The 21,199-nt window shown below is 36.9% G+C and overlaps 2 protein-coding genes across 2 annotated transcripts; one reads left to right on the forward strand and one right to left on the reverse strand.

Moving 5' to 3' along the window:
- Positions 1-12,528: 12,528 nt before the first annotated feature.
- LOC100922818 (vomeronasal type-1 receptor 1-like) lies at positions 12,529-13,458 on the forward strand. Its single transcript, XM_003767011.2, has one exon. It carries the CDS (start codon positions 12,529-12,531, stop codon positions 13,456-13,458), a length of 930 nt encoding a protein of 309 aa, XP_003767059.2.
- A 1,361-nt stretch (positions 13,459-14,819) lies between these two features.
- On the reverse strand, positions 14,820-20,779 carry LOC100922816 (zinc finger protein OZF-like). The gene is made up of 3 exons (XM_031963540.1): positions 20,411-20,779; positions 19,384-19,452; positions 14,820-16,808 (listed from the first exon to the last, which is right to left on the reverse strand). The coding sequence occupies exons 1-3, from the start codon at positions 20,448-20,450 to the stop codon at positions 15,436-15,438; spliced, it is 1,482 nt and encodes a 493-aa protein (XP_031819400.1). The 5' UTR covers positions 20,451-20,779; the 3' UTR covers positions 14,820-15,435.
- Between the last annotated feature and the right edge of the window lie 420 nt (positions 20,780-21,199).

Consider the following 21,199-nt stretch of genomic DNA (forward strand, 5'->3'; position numbering starts at 1 on the left):
TTTCCTTGGGGCAACTAGATGGAACAGTAGATAGAGCACTGGCCTTGAAATCAGAAGGAACTGAGTTCAAATTTGGCCTCAGACATTCAACACTTTGTAACCCTGTAACCTGAGCAAATCACTTAATCCCAATTGCCTCACCAAAAATAATAATAATTTAAAAGGAATATTTTCTTTTCATGGAAACATCTTCAATCCAAAGATTCTTGAAGTTGGAAGTACCAGTGTTCTAAAATTTTAGCTCTGAATTCCCTCTCTGAAACTTAAAATCTTCATGATTCTGAGTGAGGCAACTAACTGAATTACCCAAAGTGGGCAGTGGTGATTGTCTGAGACACCTCATGACAAAAACAGTGGTAGGGTGGAAGAGTATTGCCTGGGGAGAGAACAACTAGATTCAATTTCTACTCTGAATTTTATGATCTCTGTGATTAAGGGTGATTCATTTATTCTCCATGGACTCAGTATCTTCATCATCTAACTTAACCCTCAGAATTTTTCTCCTCCAAACAGTGGTCTGCTCCAGAGTGGTCTACAAGCCCAGATTGAAAGCTGAGAGCTCAGTCTTTGACCTTAGTGTTATAGTTTCTGGGTAGATTCACAGAGATAGAAGAGGAGAACTTTAAGTTCAATCAGTGGGTGACCCAGACTGTTGGAGACTTTCCTTTTGGGAATTGCCATGTACGCCATGTCAGCTGGTGGGGTGGACCTAGGAGGTAGAGAAGGGCTTGGCCTCTGAGGCAGGAGGCTGTGTCTTACAGGTGTTCGATCTTTACTTAGGACGTAGCACTAACTCCAGATGTCTCCCTTTGCAGATCCACCTATGCAGTGCTGAGTGGGCTAGGCACAGAGTAATCCTAGAGGAGAGTAAATATAAGCAGCTTTGAATCCATAGGCAAAGAAGGATGCAGAAAGAAGTATAGAGAGGCAGAGATAAATTCCTGAGACAACAGTAATAATCTGGTCAATGAGAACCAAATTCTTTCCTTCCTATGAGCCATAGAACTAGCATATCAATATTAAAACCTGGATAAATGTGTCTCCTTGCTTCTGTTTCTCTGATGAATTACCTTATAATTCAGTCCTCTTGAAATGGTGTTACTTACAATAAAACTTTGCCCTTGGCTAAGGAGATGGGTTCAAGCCTGCAAATTCTTTTGAGACACCTCACCACACCTGATTATGACCCCAAACTTTTGGGGTCTCCCTTTCCCACACTCAACACAAATATGTACAACAAATGAATTTAACTAAAACAACCCCCTAATAAAGAAGGCAAAGAAGGTATTCCAATAAATTAATTAAAGACTCTCAAAATATTACCAAGGCATTCAAAGATCCCAGAGGTGAGAAAAGCTATCAGTGAATGAAGTGAAAACATAAAACATTAAAAACAGAATTTATTTATTTATTTTAAATTTTATTAAAGCTTTTATTAACAAATAAATAAATTTTTCAACATTGACTCTTGCAAAATCTTTTGTTCCAAATTATCCCCTCCTTCTTCTCACCCTCTCCCCTAAATGGCAGGCAGTCCAATACATGTTAAATATGTTAAAATATATGTTAAATCCAATACACGTATACACAGTTATACAGTTATGTTGCTGCACAAGAAAAATCAGATCAAGAAGAAAAAAAAAAACTGACAAAGAAAACAAAATGTAAGCAAACAACAACAGAAAATGTGAGAATGCCATGCTATGTTCCACAATCAGTTCCCACAGTTCTCTCTCTGGATTAGATGGCTTGCTTCATCACTGAACAATTGGAGTTGGTTTGAATCATCTCATTGTTGAGGCGAGTCACATCCATCAGAATTGATCATCGTAATCTTGTTATTACTGTGATAATGATCTCCTGATTCAGCTCGCTTCATTCAGCATCAGTTTATGTAAGTCTCTCAGGCCTCTCTGGAATCATCCTGCTGATCATTTCTTATAGAACAATAATATTCCATAACATTCATATATTTAGCCATTCTCCTATTTATGGGCATCCACTCAGTTTCCAGTTTCTTGCCACTACAAAAGGGCTGCCACAAACATTTTGCATACATAGATCCCTTTCCCTCATGTAAGATCTCTTTGGGATATAAGCCAGTAAAAACAATGCTGCACCAAAGGGTATACACAGTTTAATAAGTTTTTGAGCATAGTTCCAAATTCCTCTCCAGGAAGATTGGCTCCATTCACAGTTCCACCAACAATGTATCAGTGTCCTAGTTTTCCCATATCCCTCAATATTCATCATTATCTTTTCCTGTTATCTTAGCTAATCTGACGGTGTGTAGTGGTATCCCAGAGTTGCCTTAATTTGCATTTCTCTCATCAATTAGTGATTTGGAGCACTTTTTCATATGACTACAAATAGTTTCAGTTTCTTCATTTGAAAATTGTCTGTTCATATCCTTTGACCATCTATTGTTTGGAGAATGGCTTGAATTCTTACAAATTTTAATAAATTCTCTATATTTTTAGAAATAAGGCCTTTATCAAAACCTTTGAATGTAAAAATATTTTCATTCAAAGGTTTTGATAAAACTATATTATATATAATATTAATATAAATTTATATTTATATTATATTATATTTATATAAAAATATAAATATAAAATATTAATATTAATATAAAATATTTTCACAGTTTACTGCTTCCTTTCTAATGTTGTCTATATTGCTTTTGTTTGTACAAAATCTTTTTAACTTAATATAATCAAAATTATCTATTTTGTGATCAGTAATGATCTCTAGTTCTTCTTTGGTCACGAATTCCTTCTTCCTCCATAGATCTGAGAAGTAAACTATCCTACGTTATTAAGTTATTATCATTTGTTTATAATATAATTTATGTCTAGATGTCTAGATCATGAACCCATTTTAACTTTATCTTGGTATACCGTGTTATGTGTGGGTCAATACTTAGTTTCTTCCATCTTAGTTTCCAATGTTCTCAGCAGGTTTTGTCAAATAGTGAGTTCTTATCCCAAAAGCTGGAGTCTTTTGGTTTGTCAAACACTAGATTGCTACAGCCATTGATTATTTTGTTCTGTGAACCTAACCTATTCCACTGATCAACTATATTTCTTAGCCAGTACCAAAAAGTTTTAATGTCCGCTGCTTTATAATATGGTTTTAGATCTGGTACAGCTAGGCTACCTTCATTTTTCCCCCCATTAATTCCCTTGAAATTCTTGACCAAGTCTTGTTCTTCCAGATGAATTTTGTTGTTATTTTTTCTAGGTTAGTTAAATAGTTTCTTGGGAGTTTGATTGGTATAGCACTAAATAAATAGATTAGTTTAGGTAGTATTGTCATCTTTGTTATATTCTCTTGACCTATCCAAGAACATTTGATATTTTTTCAATTGTTTAGATCTGACTTTATTTGTATGGAAAGTGTTTTGTAGTTTTGCTCATACAGTTTCTGACTTTCCCTTGGCAGATAGATTCCCAATATTTTATACTATTTTAAATGGAATTTCTCTTTGTGTCTTTATAACTCCAATACTATATAAAGTATTTGAAAAAAATAGGGAATGGAGGATTCCTACCCAATTCCTTTTATGACACAGACATGGTACTGATACCTAAACCAGGTAGGACAAAAACAGAAAGAAAATTATAGACCAATCTCCCTAATGAATATTGATGCAAAAAATTTAAATAAAACATTAGCAAAGAGATTACAGAATATCATCCCTAGGATAATACACCATGACCAAATAAGATTTATACTAAGAATGCAGGGATTCTTCAATATTAGGAAAACTATTAGCACAATTGTGTTTATCAATAACCAAATTAACAAAAACCATATGATTATCTCAATAGATACAGAAAAAGCATTTGATAAAATCCAACACCCATTCCTATGAAAAACACTGGAAAGTATAGGAATAAATGAACTGTTCCTTAAAATAGTCAGTAGCATCTATTTACAACTATCAGCAAGCAACATATGTAATGGGGATAAACTGGAGCCATTCTTAACAAGATCAGAGGTGAAACAAGGTTTCCCACTATCACCATTACTATTTAATATTGTATTCAAAATGCTAGTTTTGCCAAGAGAAGAAAAAGAGATTAAAGAATTAGAGTAGATAATGAGAAAACTAAATTATCACTCTTTGCAGATGATATGATGGTATACTTAGATAACTCTAGAGAATCAGCTAAAAAACTATTAGAAATAATTCACAACTTTAGCAAAATTGAAGGATACAAAATAAATCTACATAAATCATCAGCATTTTCATACATCACTAACAAAATCCAATAGCGAATCTACAAAGAGAAATTCCATTTAAAATAACTGTTGATAGTATAAAAACAGAACTTAAAGTTCCATAGCAAGAAATGAACATTTCTAATCAAAAACTACCCAATTTATACCAAAAGATACTCAGTCTTTAAGAACTAGAGAATGAGGACAGAAAAAAAATAAAGAGAGGCAAGAGGAAAAAATAACAGAATAAAATGTTTGTCAAAGATTGACAAAAAACTTGACAATCATGCAATCTTGGATTTCCCTGAGTCTTCATATTTCTGAATATAGCATTTAACTCTTTTGGCGATTTTCTTGTAATGTTCTGGTTAGCTTTCTGGAGGTTTTGGACCAGGCCTTTGTTTCAGCTGAGTAATCGCTACAAGAATAGTTAGAGATAAAGTCCAAAATCTGTATTATCTCCTTCACAATCTGTCTCCTTGTTCTGGAGGCTCTTCAGACAGGCCTTGGTCTTAGTGGAGAAATGAAGGACAGGCCAGCCACCATGGTGGAGGGAGATGGAGTGAATGTCTCTCTCATCCAGTCCTTGTTGGCTCTTATATACTCTATTATAATTACAGCATCATAAGTGTCAATCTTGTAGAATAGGTGTCAATCTTGTAGAATTATATATTAAGTACTAAGTACATGTACAGAACTAGAGAATTATCAATCACCATGCTAAACTAGATAACCATTCTCTAATCAATTCCACTGAGTTAACACCTTGTTTAAATCAATTATCCTGCCCTTTACACTTTTTCATCTTAGATTTCCCTCCTCTGGATTTTTGTGGCACTGCATTCTCTTAGTTCTACCTTTCAGCAGCCTTTACTTCCCCTAATCGAGGATGTATTATCAAAATTATGTACTAGTCCTTCTTTACTTTCTCTAGCCTCTCATTTTATCACTCAGAAACTCCCAGGGGGTTAATTATCTCTCTGTAAATGTCTTTCAGATCGATAGATCTAGTTTTAATGCCAAACTAGATGTCTTAAACACATATAAATTCAACAATCTGACTTTAAGAGCTTTACCTATAACCTAAAATCAAAGAAGGATGAGGATTCTGGAGCCAGAAACAATTGTAAAGTTTTTAGAATGAACATTTATACCTCAGAAGTCAGCAAAAACTACAATCTGGAGCTTGTTTTAAGGGTTTAATGATGGTCTAGAATTAAGAAAATGGTGAAGAAAATGTAGAGATTAAATGGAAACTAGAGAGAGATGGTTGTTAAACATTGACAAGCATACTCCTAGGTAGGAAACATAGAAGACTTCAGAAATAAATTTGGTCTGAGATGTATGACTAGCTTTATTTTCATATAATCAATGGAGAATAATCCAAAATTCAGAAAAAAAGGCAGTGGCCTACAAAGTCCTGCTGGTGCATTCAGAATGTTATTTTGGTAGGAAGGCAGTTCTGGAGAAGGGGAAGGCAGATCCTAGGCAAGAAATAATGAGGATGGGGAGAGAAAATATGAATGGAAAAAAGAGAACAGATCAAGAGATATTATGGGTTGTTTGCCTGAATTCTGCTCTTCTTCCCTGGAGTCTGATGTATTAGCTTTGATGGTATCTTATTTCCATATCACTTCCTACACTTTTCCAACTTCCTACACTTCTTCTTCCTTTCCCTCCTCCAGTTCCTCTTTATGTGTTGTCTTCTCCCATTAGAATGAAAACTCCTGGTGGACAGGGTGTATCTTGCCTAAAAGTGATTGCATTCCTAGCACTTAGCCGAGTTTTTGATATCTAGCAAATACCTGATCATTGCTTCAACATTCATTCCCAGATAAGGACCTTCACATAGAGAAAGAGAAATGTTTTTGAGGAAAGAAGAAAAAAATCTATAATATAATTTATAAGAATTGTGAGCACTCAGAGAAAAGTCCCCAAATCCCATCAAGTGTGCAGATACAGATTCAGAGGCTCTCACTTCTCAAGTCTAATCATTGTAAGTTGACTCTAGTCCTACCTGCCCCAATTTCTTGTCACCCCCTCCCTCAGAGTACAGGAAAATTTCTTGCCTATCTATTCCTGCTGCTAGCTTGGCACTTTTAACATTCGTTAGTAATTGCTGTTGAAGAATTGTGATTAATTAACAGTAATTGCTTTTGTGATTTGCTGCTTGGGGATATGCAGACATGTAATGTGTTTTTCAGGGGATATGATTATTGTTGCTCTGGGGAAAGATCAGATCAGAGAATGATGATTATAAGTAGGGCGCTTACTGTGCCCCCCCATAGATATACATATGCATAACCAAATCAGAGTCTACACTGATTGCTGGAGTCATCCTCAAACCCAAAAACCCAGACAGATGCAAGGTGAGTTTCTAACTTTCAGTCTCAGCTACAAGGACTCTGTCCTCACAAGGAGTGTATCCAGGCAGTTAGTGGAGAGGGACACAGAAGGAAGTGCAAATTGTTTGTATGTTGCAGAGAGGAAAACTTCTGAAACAGGGGTTGAAGTTTTTCTCTTCAAAATCTGACCTACTGGATAGTTTTTTTTTTGCATCTCTCAGTCTAATTCAGTTTTCTTTCCTTTTTGTTCAAAGGTTTCTCAAATCCCTGACTTTTCTCTCTCCCCAGTCTACATCTATTTTGTGCCATTTCTTATATTGTTGAATCTCTTTTATATCATCTTATTGGATAGATAAATTCATATATCATAAAAGATGATAGAAAGATATATTAAAATCTAAAAGAAAAATAGAAAGATATATTAAATAAATGCAGTGTCTGAACACTACCACAATCTTTTTCCTGTATATCTATAAATTATTGCTGGTTTTATAAACTGTGATTTGAATCAGTGCTCTTTGGAAAGCTATGGGAATGATTGGATAGGAAAGATAATTAATTTCTCACAGTAGAGAATAGAGTACTGGACTTGTCAGTGGACCAGAGTTCAAATCCCACCTCAGATACTTACTAGTTCACTCTGCCTCAGTTTCCTAATTTGTAAAATAAGACAGCCACTAAGTTCTCTTTTAGCTTTAAGTCAATGATCTTATAATCCTTATAATAATTACATAATTGACTACATTTAGTAGCAATTACCATCCAACTAAATAATTTTTTTTTTACAAGCTAAATAGCAGTCTGGGGGTGAGGGTGGGGATGGGAAACAGTTTCTGTATATGTAATGTTCCAGCTAGTTTTCTGGAGGACCTCCAGATGGGCCTTGGTCTCAACAGAATAGTCATCACTAGGAGAGTCAGGAATAAAGTCTAAAGTCTTTATCCTCATATTCTGTCTGCTTCACAATTTGTCCCAGTCTGACTCCTTCATAGTCTATTCATTCTGACTGACCTTGTCCCCAGTTCTCGCAGTCCTTAAATACCCTATTACAATTACATCATTACAGCATACTGAGTATGTGTGAACTAGAGAACCATTACATTACTATAGTAGGTACTAAGTATATATAAACTAGAGAACTATCATCTCATCAATCACACTGAGTTAACACCTTGTTGTAAGTATCCTGTTTCAAATATACTTCTCCAGAGTTCCAACCCTCTACATGTATAGAATTTATGAACCCATCATAAGATTTATTGGAGGATATTTAATATAAACAGCCTAGGTATTGGGCATAGTGAAAATGGGGGTTATACATCTCAAGTTCTGTGTCCATATGTAATGAGGGTACCACAGAAGCCCATAGACTTTAATCAGCTAGTGGGGGTGAGAATGGAGGCTAAAAAGCACAAGATATACTCAAAGTCTAACAAAATTCCAAACGACGTGGCCATCCATAAAAATGGCTTGCCAGATTTTTTTATATAGAAAAGTTTCCATCCCTGATGTGTGTCAGTGATGTTTCAATTTTTAAGTTCTCAAGGACTGACTAAATGGGATACATGTGTGTGATCAGAATGTTCATCTTTATTATCTCCCTTCAGGATGCAGAAATTTTTCGCCTGTAGTCCTAATAATCAGAACATAAGACAGTGCTCAGTTTGGGATAGTTCTCTCAAATCATTACTTTTTTTATATCTGCTTATTGAGTTGTTCATTTCCAATTTACTTTTTCTCTTCTGTATAACCTGCTTTCATTGGGCAACAGGAATTAAAAGAAAACCTATGTCTCCATGGCCTTCACTTTATTACCACATATTTTTGGTAACCTTTCTCAGGGCCTTCTGACAATGCCCTTTGTACCAAAGTGAGTCATTAGAAATAAGTAGTGATCATCCAGTTTGATAAGTCTTGGTTGGAACTTGGCTATGTGCCTCAAGAAGATAATAAATACCTTCTATTATTGAAAGGCTGATAAGTAACTGTCCTCATACCCCCTGAGAAAGGATGCATGATCTAAAACTATTCTTCCATTTTGTCTTTGACTCTCACAGCATGATTTGCCATCTGATGACTTCTCTGGAAGAGAGAGACTTGGATAGCAGAATAAAAGAGGATCTAGGTGGGAAGGAAACAAGCATTTATTTATTAAGCACTCACTATGTGTTGGAAATGTGCCAAGTGCTTTCCTGATATTATCTTATTTTATTCTCCCAACAGTTCTGAAAGGCTGGTGCTATTATATCTCTATTTTACATTGAGGAAACTTAGGCAAGCAGAGACTTTCCAAGGATCACACAGATAGTAAATGTTTGAAATCAGATTTGAATTGATGACTTCCTGACTTCTGTTCCATTTTGCCATGTATTCCATCACCTAATTGCCTCTAAGGGAAAAGGATAATAGTCCCACTCAAGAACATTGCCATGGAACTATGCCCAAAGAGTTATAAACTGTGGGTACCCTTTGATCCAATAATACCACTGCTGGGTCTGTGTCCCAAAAAGGCCTAAAAACAAAAAGGATTTAAATGTACAAAGCTATTTATAACAGTTTTTTTGTGGTGGCAAAGAATTGGAAATTGATGGAATGCTTATCAATTGGAAAATAGTTGAATAAGTTGTGTTACATTATGGTTATTGAATATTATTGTGGTATAAGAAATCATAAGCAGTATAATTTCAAGGAAACCTATAAAGACTTACTGACCTGATAGAAAATGAGCAGAACTAGGAAAACATTTTATACAGTAACAGTAATATTATACAATGTATATCTGTGAATGACTTAACTATTCTCACCATTAAAATGATCAAAGGCAATCCAAAAGAACAAATGATGAAACATGCTATCTACCTCCAGAAAAAGTACTGATATAGTCTGAATACAGACTGAATCATACTATTTTTTCACTTTCTTACTTCTTTCCTTCTTTCCTATCTTTTTGCTTGAGTCTTCTTGAAAAAAAATTTTTTTACTAATATGGAAATGTACATTATTGCACACATGTAACTTGCATCGAATTGCTAACCATCTCAGTGGGAGGGTGGGGAAGAAAAGAAAGGAAGGAGAGATAGAATTTGAAACTTAAAACTTTTAATGTTAAAAAATTTATATTTACATATAGTTGGGGTAAAAACTAAAATATTTTTTAAAAGAACATTTCCATGAGAAAAGAGACATAGACCTGTAGTATATGACATGGGTATTTTAAGTTTCACAGGGCATGCGACAGCACAGAATAATCAAAATAAAAATTAGAAGAGCATATAACCTCATCTTTTACACACTATAATGTGATAAAATGGAAAATAACACATCTGAAAAAACTTAAACCTAAATAGAAACAACCTGAAGGCTAACTGGGTGTTCACCAGTACTGATAGTTAAGTGCTTTGTGACGCTGAAAGAGACTCTTATACTTGTTGGGCTGTGGCCAAGATGGCTGTTGAGGGTCAAGAATAGTTCCACAGGGTGTCCAAGGACTGGAAAGAAGAAGGAGTATCAGGTATAAGAGTGGGTAGTTTTTTTTATAAAATATGTTTTATCCTTTGGTCTGCTAGTGTAATTTTGCTGCTTGTAATGTTGGAGGTGGGGGGAGAGTGCTGAATGAGCTCAGGGTCAATGAACATCATTTCCTAGGTTCTGTTTTTTTTTTTAACCTTCTTTTGGATTCTGTATGTCCTGGACCTTAATAATAGCTGAACTTGCTTTATCTTCGAAGCAGTTTCTACTTTGGAAAGCTTCGATGAGGATTGGGGGGAAAGTCTAGTCTACTATCTTGTTGCTCATATGACCTGGTACAAGAAGCATCCAGTCCAACCATCTTTTATCCACTTCTGGTTTTACTCTGGCTCTCTGACTTTTATGCCATAACCTCACAGACAGACCTTTCCCCCAGCTCCCTTGTACATGTTTCCCTTCATTGGAATGTAAACTCTTCGAGATCAAGGGTTAACTTTCTTTTTGCTTTTATTTACAGCCCCAGCATTTAACACAGTGTCTGGTACATAATAAGTGCTTAATGAATACTTTTTAACTTAATTTAATAAATAAAGCTCAAACTCATCTATGTGAAAAGACAAATAAAACTAGTAAGCCTTCTGCTAACATGATCAAAGAAAAGAAAATGGAAAAAAATCAAATTATCATGTAAAAAATGAACAAGGTGAAACCAATATAGAGAAGAAAATATAATGATCATCATCTACTACAGAAGTATCAAACTGAGAATAGAGTATTGGTAAATAGAGTTTTATCTGTGAAAATAAAAAAATAAATTAAGAGAAATTAAAATATAGATTCTAAATTATTTATTTATCAAAAAAGAAAGAAAATGCCTTTAGCATTCATTAGTGCTTTTAAAAAAAACCTTCAAAGCATAGGTTTATTAAAAGAGCCATTTTTATAATAATAAAAATAATATGTCTAAAATGTAAATCAAGCATTATTTTCTAGCAAAAACACTACTGAAAATTTTAAAAGTATGTTCTTTTTGTCTACTCTTATTTAATGTGATTCTAGAAGTGCTAATAGTAAAAGGAGGAAAGATAGAAATTAAGAGCATCAGTAAAGAAAGAGAGAAGAAAAATTCTCCATATTTGTGGATGACATGAAAACTTAACTTGGATAATTCCAGATAATTAGCAAAGAAACTAATTAAGACAATAACTATAATGTAGGAGCTGGATCCAAAATGAGTTCTAAAGATCTTTCTGGAGTAAGACACTAACAATTTCTCTGTGGTGTGTTCTCAAGACAACTGCTCTTCTATCTCTGCTTCTAGTTCTCCAGACTTCCCCATCATGTTCCATCATGGAATACATGCCCTCAAAACTCTAGCCTGGTCCCACCACTTCTAGAATTGACAGAATTCAGGAGGTATACTGATAGGATGCACAGTGTCCAGAGAAGGTTGCCACCATGTGCACAACTCATGCCTATTTCCTCTCCCTTCATATGTGCTCATCAGTTCTGTGACCACTTGTTTGTGTGTGCTTGTGTGTGTGTGTGTGTGTGTGTGTTCTGTCTTCCTTATTATAAACTGTGAAAGAGTATACTCAGTGAATCCAATGGGGCATGCATGTGGGAAGAGTCAGGAATATTTTCTTGGCAATTAATTTTTTATGCCTTTGGATACAATAGTCTTTTAAAAAGCTCATCTGTCCATGAGATGGTTGGTAAAAATAAGCCTTATTTTTGTGAGGGTACTGACATCCATTCTATCCATTCTCTATCCCTATGCCTTGACTGTTGGGTAGCTTTTGATGGGGGAAACTTATGTAAGAAGGGATTCCACAGGTACTACATATTTTTCATCTTAAATTTTACTTTTTTGAGTCAGCTCAGTGTTCTACTCTGTTGAGCTTTTTTAAAATTCATAGGTTTGAATCTAATAAAATGAAATTAAATATAAATTCTTAGACCTGGGGTCTAAAACTATGTTATGTTACTATAGGAGGGAGTATGTCTAGAAAAGGTTTGTGAGATATTATGGACTGGAAGTTGAAAATGAACTGGCAGGGTAATAGGTCAGCCAAAAGCAGTTGAGAAAAAAAAAATTGAGTAGGGAGTTTGAGCCAGAACAGCTAGCAAGCAACAAACCAAGTTTCCATAAGTGAATTCAGGGAGAATAGAAAGCTAAGCCTGGAACAAAAACATTCACCACTTTATCTCGTATTTGTATTTGTACCACAAATATAGATCATGAGCCTATTAATTTTAGCTAAAAAAAAAAATGATTCCTGAATCCAATAATGTGGAAATGACAGAAGGTATCCTTAAGTCATACAAACAGAGTCACTGCAAAAAAATCACTGACTTTGTTTGTCTGTGGCATGAAGGAGTCATTTTATGATTTCTCCGAAGGAGGGAATAAGATTGCATAAAGTCCTTGTGTTTCTCTCCAGGATCCTTAGGCTCAGACTGAAGTTCTGCTCACCACACCAAGAACATGATTCCTATGGACATACTCCTGAGTATTGCCTTCTTCTCCCAGATCGGAATTGGGGTTCAGGGAAACCTCTTCCTACTTTATCTCTTCAGCATTCTTTTCTTCACTGGTCAGAATCTGAGGCTTATAGATCTGATTCTCAGCCAGTTGACTTTAGCCAACTCATTGGTGCTTCTCTCAAAGGGATTCCTTCAGGGATTGGCAGCTTTGGGTCTGAAAAATTTACTGGATGACATTGGTTGTAAAATTGTCTTTTACCTTCACAGAGTAGGTCGGGAGCTTTCCCTCTGCATAACATGTCTTCTGAGTGGTTTTCAGGCTATCATCATCAGTCCCCAGAACTACAGATTCATGAAGCTTAAAACTAGAGGCCCAAGATACATTATCCCCTCTATTCTCTTCTGCTGGATTTACTCCATGCTGCAAAATATCGTTATCCTTCAGATCCTAGAAGGACCAAGAAGCACCAGAAACACCTCAGAAACAAAAATATATTGGTATTGCTCTGTTAATTCTGCTACAGATATTAGTGCCTCACTCCATGCAATTGTGTTCTCCCTGCCTGATGCTGTGTGTATAACATTCATCAGCCTTACCAGTGGCTACAAGGTTTATCTCCTATACAAGCACCACAAGAGAGTCCAGCAACTTCACTCTGACAGATTTCTCCTTAGAGCCTCCCCAGAGACCAGAGCCACCCAGACGATTCTCCTGCTAGTAATCATCTTTGTCGCTTTTTACTTACTCAATTCTATCTTGACTGCTTGGATGCATTCAATGACCCCTAGACTCTGGCTGTGGCATAGCTCTGCTTTCTTAGCTTCTTGTTTTCCAATGGTTAGCCCCTTTGTGTTGATCAGCGGTGACTCGCAAATCCTGAAGTACTATAGGGCTGTCCATGGGAGAAAAAGTCTTCATCCAGGGAAGTAACTCCAGGGACTCTGTCCTTAATACCACTACTCTGGCTTTGTTAAAAAAAACCACAAACACAGGCTGGCTCGCATGCTTACCCTCAAATGAATAAATGGAATTTGCTCTTATCTCCCACCTGACTTGTGTTTCATGTCAACTTGACTCCAGCCCTTCACCCACCAAGGTCTAGCAAGCTACCAAGGCCTAGAAGCTCATAGGCTGTCTGGCTGCTAGGGCTGGAGGGGCAGCAACATGAGATAATTCTAAGATTATCAACTGAATTCATTTATTTGGCAATTTTCTCTCGTTTAAAAAACATTATTCATGCAATTATTTTTATTCTGATTTTTCTCATTTTGGAATTTAGGGGAAAATATTTTCTTAGAAATACTGGTATTTGAAAAACAATTTCTAGAGGATTATATAAATGTACCTTTAAAAAAATAAACTCTTCATTTGATCTGGACTCTGTAAAATTAACGTGAAAAATTGTAGCGAGAATATTTGAAAACTTACTGTTTGGTATATTTTCCTTTAAAATGAATATTAATTTTTTAAAACAAATAGTAAATTCTTATCCCTAAGTCTTTACTTTTTAGATTGGTCAAATACAAGATTATAATTTATATGATCTCTCACACTGAGCTCCCAATCTGTCATAAGAACCCATTCCACTTAAGAACAGTAACTATACATTACAAAGCTTGCTGCTGTGGCAAAGTGGTTTGTGCAAGGTACAACAGGAAGAGTTTTTCTGGAACTGTAGCCCTAAACTATGGAATTCTTCTGGGGGTCAGATTTCTGAAAAGATCTCACATCCCCTCCAACCCACTCTACACAATTTAGCAAGATAAGGTCAAAATGGAGACGTAAGCCACATTTACAGATATATATTATAGCTTTTTATTTACAAGTTATATACATGGGTAATTTTGCAGCATTGACCATTGCCAAATTTTTCATTCCAATTTTTCCCCTCCTTCCCCCCTCCCTCAGATGGCAGGTTGGCCAATACATGTTAAATATGTTAAAATATAAATTAAATACAATATAAATATACATGTCCAAAGAGTTATTTTGCTGTACAAAAAGAATCGGACTTTGAAATAGTGTACAATTAGCCTGTGAAGGAAATAAAAAATGCAGGCAGACAAAAATAGAGCGATTGGGAATTCTATGTAGTGGTTCATAGTCATCTCCCAGAGTTCTTTCGCTGGGTGTAGCTGGTTCAATTCGTTACTGCTCTATTGGAACTGATTTGGTTCATCTCATTGCTGAAGATGGTCACATCCATCAGAATTGATCATCATATAGTATTATTGTTGAAGTATATAATAATCTCCTGGTCCTGCTCATTTCACTCAGCATCCATTCATGTAAGTCTCTCCGGGCCTTTCTCCTGTCATTTACAGATATTTTAAAAGAAAATTAGAACATGCAACATATTACTTATCACACAGATGGAAAGCTAAAGTATTTAGGAATAAACAAGAGAATGAAGAGGAAAATTAAGCATTAAAAACACTTTAAAGTCAGATTTTAAAAATCTCTTAATCGTCTTTCTGCAATTACATTTTGTATAATGTTTCTTTCCAGTGTGAATACTGTGATTTATAATGACTCTTTTATCTTCCAGGTAAGGGCTAGTCTTTAGTCAGCACAATTGTAAGTCTTCTCTCCACTAAGTATCCTCAGATGTAAACTCAGAGATGAACCTGGGGTAAAGACCTTCCTGGGCCAAATCCAGAGATTTCTTTCCAAGCAGAAAATCCCTGCTGACTAACAAGCTCTGTCCTCCGTTTTTATGTCTTTATCCATGATTACAATCTTCTAGGAATTTTCTGGAGGCAATTCAGGGATGAAGTGAGGCTGGATGTTTTTCCACATGGATTACATGAATGAGGTCTTACATTTAGTATGGGATCTCCTATGTTTAGTCAGAGACTAATATATATTAAAAACTTTACCATAATCCAGATACTCAAAAGTTTTTCTCTAATGTGCTCTCTCTGTTAAGCAAGGTTTGAACGAACTTTGTTGAAGGTTTCCACATTCAGAAGGCTGCTGTCCAATGTGGATTTTCTGATGTTTACCAAGACTGTTGCGCCGTGTGAAAGCTTTTCCACAATCATTACATTCATAAGGCTTCTCTCCAGTGTGGATTCTCTGATGTTCGCGAAAACTGTCACTCCGTGTGAAAGTCTTTCCACACTCTTTACATTCATAAGGCTTCTCTCCAGTGTGGATTCTCTGATGGACAGCAAGACGAGAATGATATATGAATGCCTTTCCACATTTATTACATTCATGAGGCTTCTCTCCTGTGTGGATTCTCTGATGGATAGCAACATGGGAGTGTTGTGTAAAGGTCTTCCCACAGTCATTGCATTCATAAGGCTTCTCTCCAGTGTGGATTCTTTGATGTACATCAAGGGAGGAGCATGTTATGAAAGCCTTTCCACATTCATTACATTCATAAGGCTTCTCTCCAGTGTGGATTCTCTGATGTTTAGCAAGACTGGAGCGATCTATGAAAGCCTTTCCACATTCGTTACATTCATAAGGCTTCTCTCCTGTGTGGATTCTCTGATGGACAGCAAGATGGGAACGCATGATGAAAGCCTTTCCACAGCCATTACATTCATAAGGCTTCTCTCCAGTGTGGATTCTCTGATGTTTAGTAAGATGGGAGCGATCTATGAAAGCTTTTCCACATTCATTACATTCATAAGGCTTCTCTCCTGTGTGGATTCTCTGATGGACAGCAAGATGGGAACGCATGATGAAAGCCTTTCCACAGTCATTACATTGATAAAGCTTCTCTCCAGTGTGGATTCTTTGATGTTTAGAAAGATGGGAGCGATCTATGAAAGTCTTTCCACATTCATTACATACATAAGGCTTCTCTCCAGTGTGGATTCTTTGATGTAGAGCAAGTTTAGAATTGCATCTGCAACTCTTTCCACATTGATTACATATGTAGGATTGTTTTTCTGTGTGAATTCTCTCATGTTTAGCAGTAGAAGATCGCTCTCTCAAAGCCTTTCCATGTTTCTTACATTTATAAGGTTTCTCTCCAGCAGGGATCTTCTGATGCTTGGCAAGGGAAGAGAGTACAAGAAAAGTTTTATCACATTCATGACACTCAGGTGTTTTCTCTTCAGGAAGTATATTCTTAACTTTAGCAACACTGGAACTCTTTCTTAAAGCTTTTTTGTGTGTATTCCATTCACAGTATTCCTTTCCAATGTGGCTTCTTTTGTGCTTAGTAAGAAAAGCCCTGTATTCACTATATTGAAAAAGGTCTTTCCATGAGATCATTTTCAGATTTGCACTCATCTCCTTCATATCAAACCATGTCTCTGCATCTAAAAGAAACAAACACACACATGGATAAATATACCCTCTAATGCTGGATGATAATAAAATCTTTGACATTTAATATCTCCAGGCAAAAATTTTTCAAACTGAAATGCACAGATTCAATCATTTTTAAATGCCATTAGCTCATACCAATAAAATGATTCAATTAACACAGTTCCACACACAATACAATGACAATGGCCCCCACAACAAAGCTGAGACAAAGGCAAGTTGAAGGTTCTTATAATTTAGAAACCAGGATATGAGCTCTGAATGGCTGAGTAACCTGATCCAAATCCCTGTACCAGAGATTAGAATTGGAACCTGGTAAAGGAGGCTTCTCAATCCATTATATTAGACAGATGTTCTCCATTTTACTTTCAGTCCTTTCTTTGAAATTCAATTTCAGGCACCACCTAGCTCTGCACCCCTAGGAATGTGCTTCTTTGCCTTAATTTTCCAATAGAGTGAAGGTAGTAATTATACCAATTCCCAGGCTGCTGTGAGCATCAAATGAGATAATACCCATAAAACTCTTGGCACACAGTAGGTACCATATACTTGTTAATTACTGCCATTGTCACTATAATTTTGATTCTCTCTACCTCAACTCTTCCTTCCCCTCTCTATTTATACACAAAAGTCTGTTGAACATAATGCATTTCCATTAAAAAAAAAAAAAAACTTTTCTTTGCCTGGATTATCTAAAAATAAGTTTCATAAACTGTTGCTTATTCTCAAACCATCTCCAAGTTTTTACGCCAGATTTAAAACTTCCTGGCAGCTTCTCTTTGTATACCCAGGGCTTAATGCAATCATAGAACAGAACAGATGCTTAAGCTGACATTCCTCAGGGCTGATCATATAGCCTAACCCCACCTCAGTGTTTGGATGCTGGTCCCTCTGAAGTAACAAATCTATGTTTATATTTCTGTCTCTTTCCTGTTCCCTCTGACCTATGAACAAATCCCATAGTGAAGATAACAAGGGGTTAGGGCTCCGGATGCTGTTATGGAATAACCAGGAGTCTTTCACTCCATATCCATAACCTAAGGGAAGATGTCAGTGATGTAGTGAGTGACTTGGATTTAAGTGAAGGAGGGCTGCCCAAGGTCACTGGCCTCACTTTCCCCCCCACAGCCATCTATGTCCTGTGGCCAGGTACAGATCAGGATTACCAGAGATGGCTCTGGAAGCAGATGGCCAAGGGAGACTTGGTCTTTCTTAAGGTAAGATCTCCAACATGTTTCCTGTGACTGAGACTGCCCCCATCTAGTGATTAATGCTAGGGAGCAATGGAGGCAAAAAATCTCCTCTCTCACTTAGGCTAAAAAAATCTTAATAAATAAAAAGGAATGAATGAAGACTCTGGGAAGAATCTCATGGTTTCTGGCCAAAGCAGAAATTACTGCAATTTACAATCAATATAAGTCAATAAGGACCCAAACACCAAATGGGTTTAACAAGGGATCTATGGGAGGTCAAGGAGAATCAGACTGATTTTGATTTAAGGTTTGTTCCTTAAGAAAGGAATTAGGGCACAGTGGATAGAATACCAGCCTTGAAGTGAAGAGGACTAAAGTTCAAATCTGGCCTCAGAAACTTAATACTTCCTAGCTGTGTGTGACTTCACTTAACCCCAATTGCCTCAGCAGAAAGAAAGAAAGAAAGAAAGAAAGAAAGAAAGAAAGAAAGAAAAAGAAAAAAGCAAGAAAGAAATGTATCCAGGGTTGGTTCAGTGGTGAAGAAAGAGTAGAGGAAGTGCTTTTAAGACCATCTGTAGGTAAGATATGATATCCTAAGTAGATAGAGGGAAGAAAGGAAAGAAAAAAAAAGATGGAAATAATCAAAGAAGGAAGAAGAGAAGGAAAGATGCAGAAAGGGAGTCTTCCAACTAATTGATTCCAGCTTGTGGCCAGCTTTCCTCAGAGGTTGCTGCTTGTCCTAAATATCTGTGCTTAACTGAAGCCAGTATGGGGGAGTTGGCAGAGGATGAAGGGGGGAGGGGAGAATAAAGTAAAAGTGCACAGCAGAGAACAAATGAACAACTACAGGAAACGAAAAAGCAATGGATAGTTCTGAATATAATTATCTTTCATTTATGGTTTATGGAAATTTATTATTACATATTTTGAATCCTCCCTTATATTCTGCAGGACATAAAACATTTTAAAAAAATTTTTCTTTTCTGTCCTTTTTCTATTTTGTTTTTTATTTTAAAATATCAAAAAAAGTAAAAAATAAATGCTTTTTGGTTTAAGAAAGGTCTAAGAAAAAGCATATTAGACAGGCTGAGGCCTCTTTCTTTGGTTGTATGTAGTTGGATGGCCCCAAATTTCCAACAAAGACTTCACTTGGATCATTGATTCTCCATTAGAAGGGAACTGAAAGGCCATGGAGTCCAACCCCCTCATTTTACAGATGAAGAGACTGAGGTTCAGAGGTTCAGTAAGGTGCTCAGGATCTCCCTACCACAAGAGTTTGAAAAGATATATTAAGCCAGTTTTCCCACCACCATGCCCATCACATGAAGAAGTCTCCTAGAAAAGCAGCCTGCACCCCAGCTTGCAGCTCACTCACCAGGACAGGAGTTCCTCAGGCCTCCTTTTTCCACATGGGAGATGAAATCTTCTCTGGGAACTGGAAGTCCTGGGGAAGGGAAGGATAGTGAGTGTGAGCCTTGAAGCTTGTCATTTATTCCTCATTAGAACAGGGTGGGGATGCAAGGCCCACAGGGTAGTTCCAAGGACAACTCAAAGATAGTTTTCAGGGTGCTTATTGCCAGGGGAAGAGGGCAGAGGAGAAAGGAATCCATGCAAGCAATCTGGAAGCAAAAGAGCCCAGTTGTTCTGCCTCCTTCACAGAAGGATGGCCATATCCCACATCTTCCATTTTCTGGACCTTAGAAGCAGGTGGTAGCACAGAGAAGGGAGCACCAGGCCTGCAGTCAGGAAGCCCCGAATTAAAATTTGGATTTAGACACATCCTGGCTATGTGATGCTGGGCAAGTAATTTCATGTTTTTGCTTTAGCCTCCATACATATAAAATGGAGATAAAGATGGCACCCAAAACACGGTTTTGATGGGGATCAAGTGTGATAATGTGCATGAAGGAAGTTCTGAGTACAAGGCCTGAATCCCAGCAAATATATGGAAAGACCTCCTCCCTTCCTTTTCTCTCCTGTATCTGCACAGGCCTTTGGGGGATGTATGAAGGAGGAACAAGGGCCACTTGCTGTGCTGGAGATTTATGAATTACACCGGGGCAGTGGGGTAAATACTTTATTTTTTTTACCCAAAAGAATATTGCAAAGACAAAATGGTTCCCCCCAAGAGGGAGGGGGTTCCTCCTCCTATCCCATGTTCAGTGAAAAGGGGCAGGACCAGTTTTCAGAAGGTTTGCAGACAAAACTGCCAGGTTCCAATGCAACAATGCAAACACCATTCATAGAAGAACCAGGCAGTAGGAGGATCCTGTCACTTGGGGACAGGAGGCAGCCCTTGGGCCTTTCTAATTGATAAAAGCCTGAAACTCTGCACCCTAGGGAGAGGATGGTGACACTCCTGTTGATGGTAGTTCCAGAGTTCCAAGGGAAGTGCTCCTTACCCAGGGAGAGCAAGTTCTCAGCATTTTCCAGCATGACCATCTTGTGCAGCTCTTTCTGATCTGGGTCCAACAGACCCCACTCCTCCGGGCTAAAGTCCACAGCAATATCCTTGAAGGTCACCAACTCCTAAAACACCAACACTCAGAGGACTTAAGAGTTGAAGCACATTTCATAACTGACCTAATCCAATGCTCCTCAATTTACAGAAGGGACCTGAAGCATGGAGGAGGGATCTGCCCAAAGGTCAGAGCCAGAACTGAAACCAAAGTCACCCAAAGACCAATGGAATACAGAGAAACATTTTTTTATGTTCAGTTGGAATAAAATTGAGAAATATCTTATTAGGAAATGGTACTGCCTGTGGAATCAGGAAAGTTATGGGTTCTGTCAGAGAGAGATGAGGATTTTGGAGGTAAAATCAGACAGTCGTATGTTAAGAAAATGGCATGATGTGTGTGTGTGAAGATAGCAAGTATTATGTGTTGTAAAGCTAAAACAATCCCATGATCACTGAGGAGGAAAAAAGATCCTGTGGATTTTCAAAAAGCCAGAAATTATGTTTTATCTAGATGAAAACATGATGCTTCCTCACCAAGAGTATTTTATTTTTCCAAATGCAAGTACAGATACTTTTCAACATTCATTTTTGTAAGATTTTGCATTCTAAATTTCAGAATCACACACTTCTTAATGGATCTGGCCCAATGGTCATCAATTTACAAAAGCAAACTGAAGCAGAGAGAAGGGATTTACCCAAAGGTCACATCCTTTATGAGAATACTTGGAAA

This window comes from Sarcophilus harrisii, chromosome 3 (genome assembly GCF_902635505.1).
Source record: "Sarcophilus harrisii chromosome 3, mSarHar1.11, whole genome shotgun sequence".
Taxonomy (NCBI): Eukaryota; Metazoa; Chordata; class Mammalia; order Dasyuromorphia; family Dasyuridae; genus Sarcophilus; species Sarcophilus harrisii.

Excerpts from the sequence above, each read along its gene's own strand:
- LOC100922818 (XM_003767011.2), top strand. The coding sequence starts at position 12,529 with ATGATTCCTATGGACATACTCCTGAGTATTGCCTTCTTCTCCCAGATC.
- LOC100922816 (XM_031963540.1), bottom strand. The coding sequence starts at position 20,450 with ATGGTCATGCTGGAAAATGCTGAGAACTTGCTCTCCCTGG. Across the intron at positions 19,453-20,410 it reads TGAGAACTTGCTCTCCCTGG|GACTTCCAGTTCCCAGAGAA; the intron begins GTAAGGAGCACT and ends TCCCTTCCCCAG. Across the intron at positions 16,809-19,383 it reads CCTGAGGAACTCCTGTCCTG|ATGCAGAGACATGGTTTGAT; the intron begins GTGAGTGAGCTG and ends TGTTTCTTTTAG.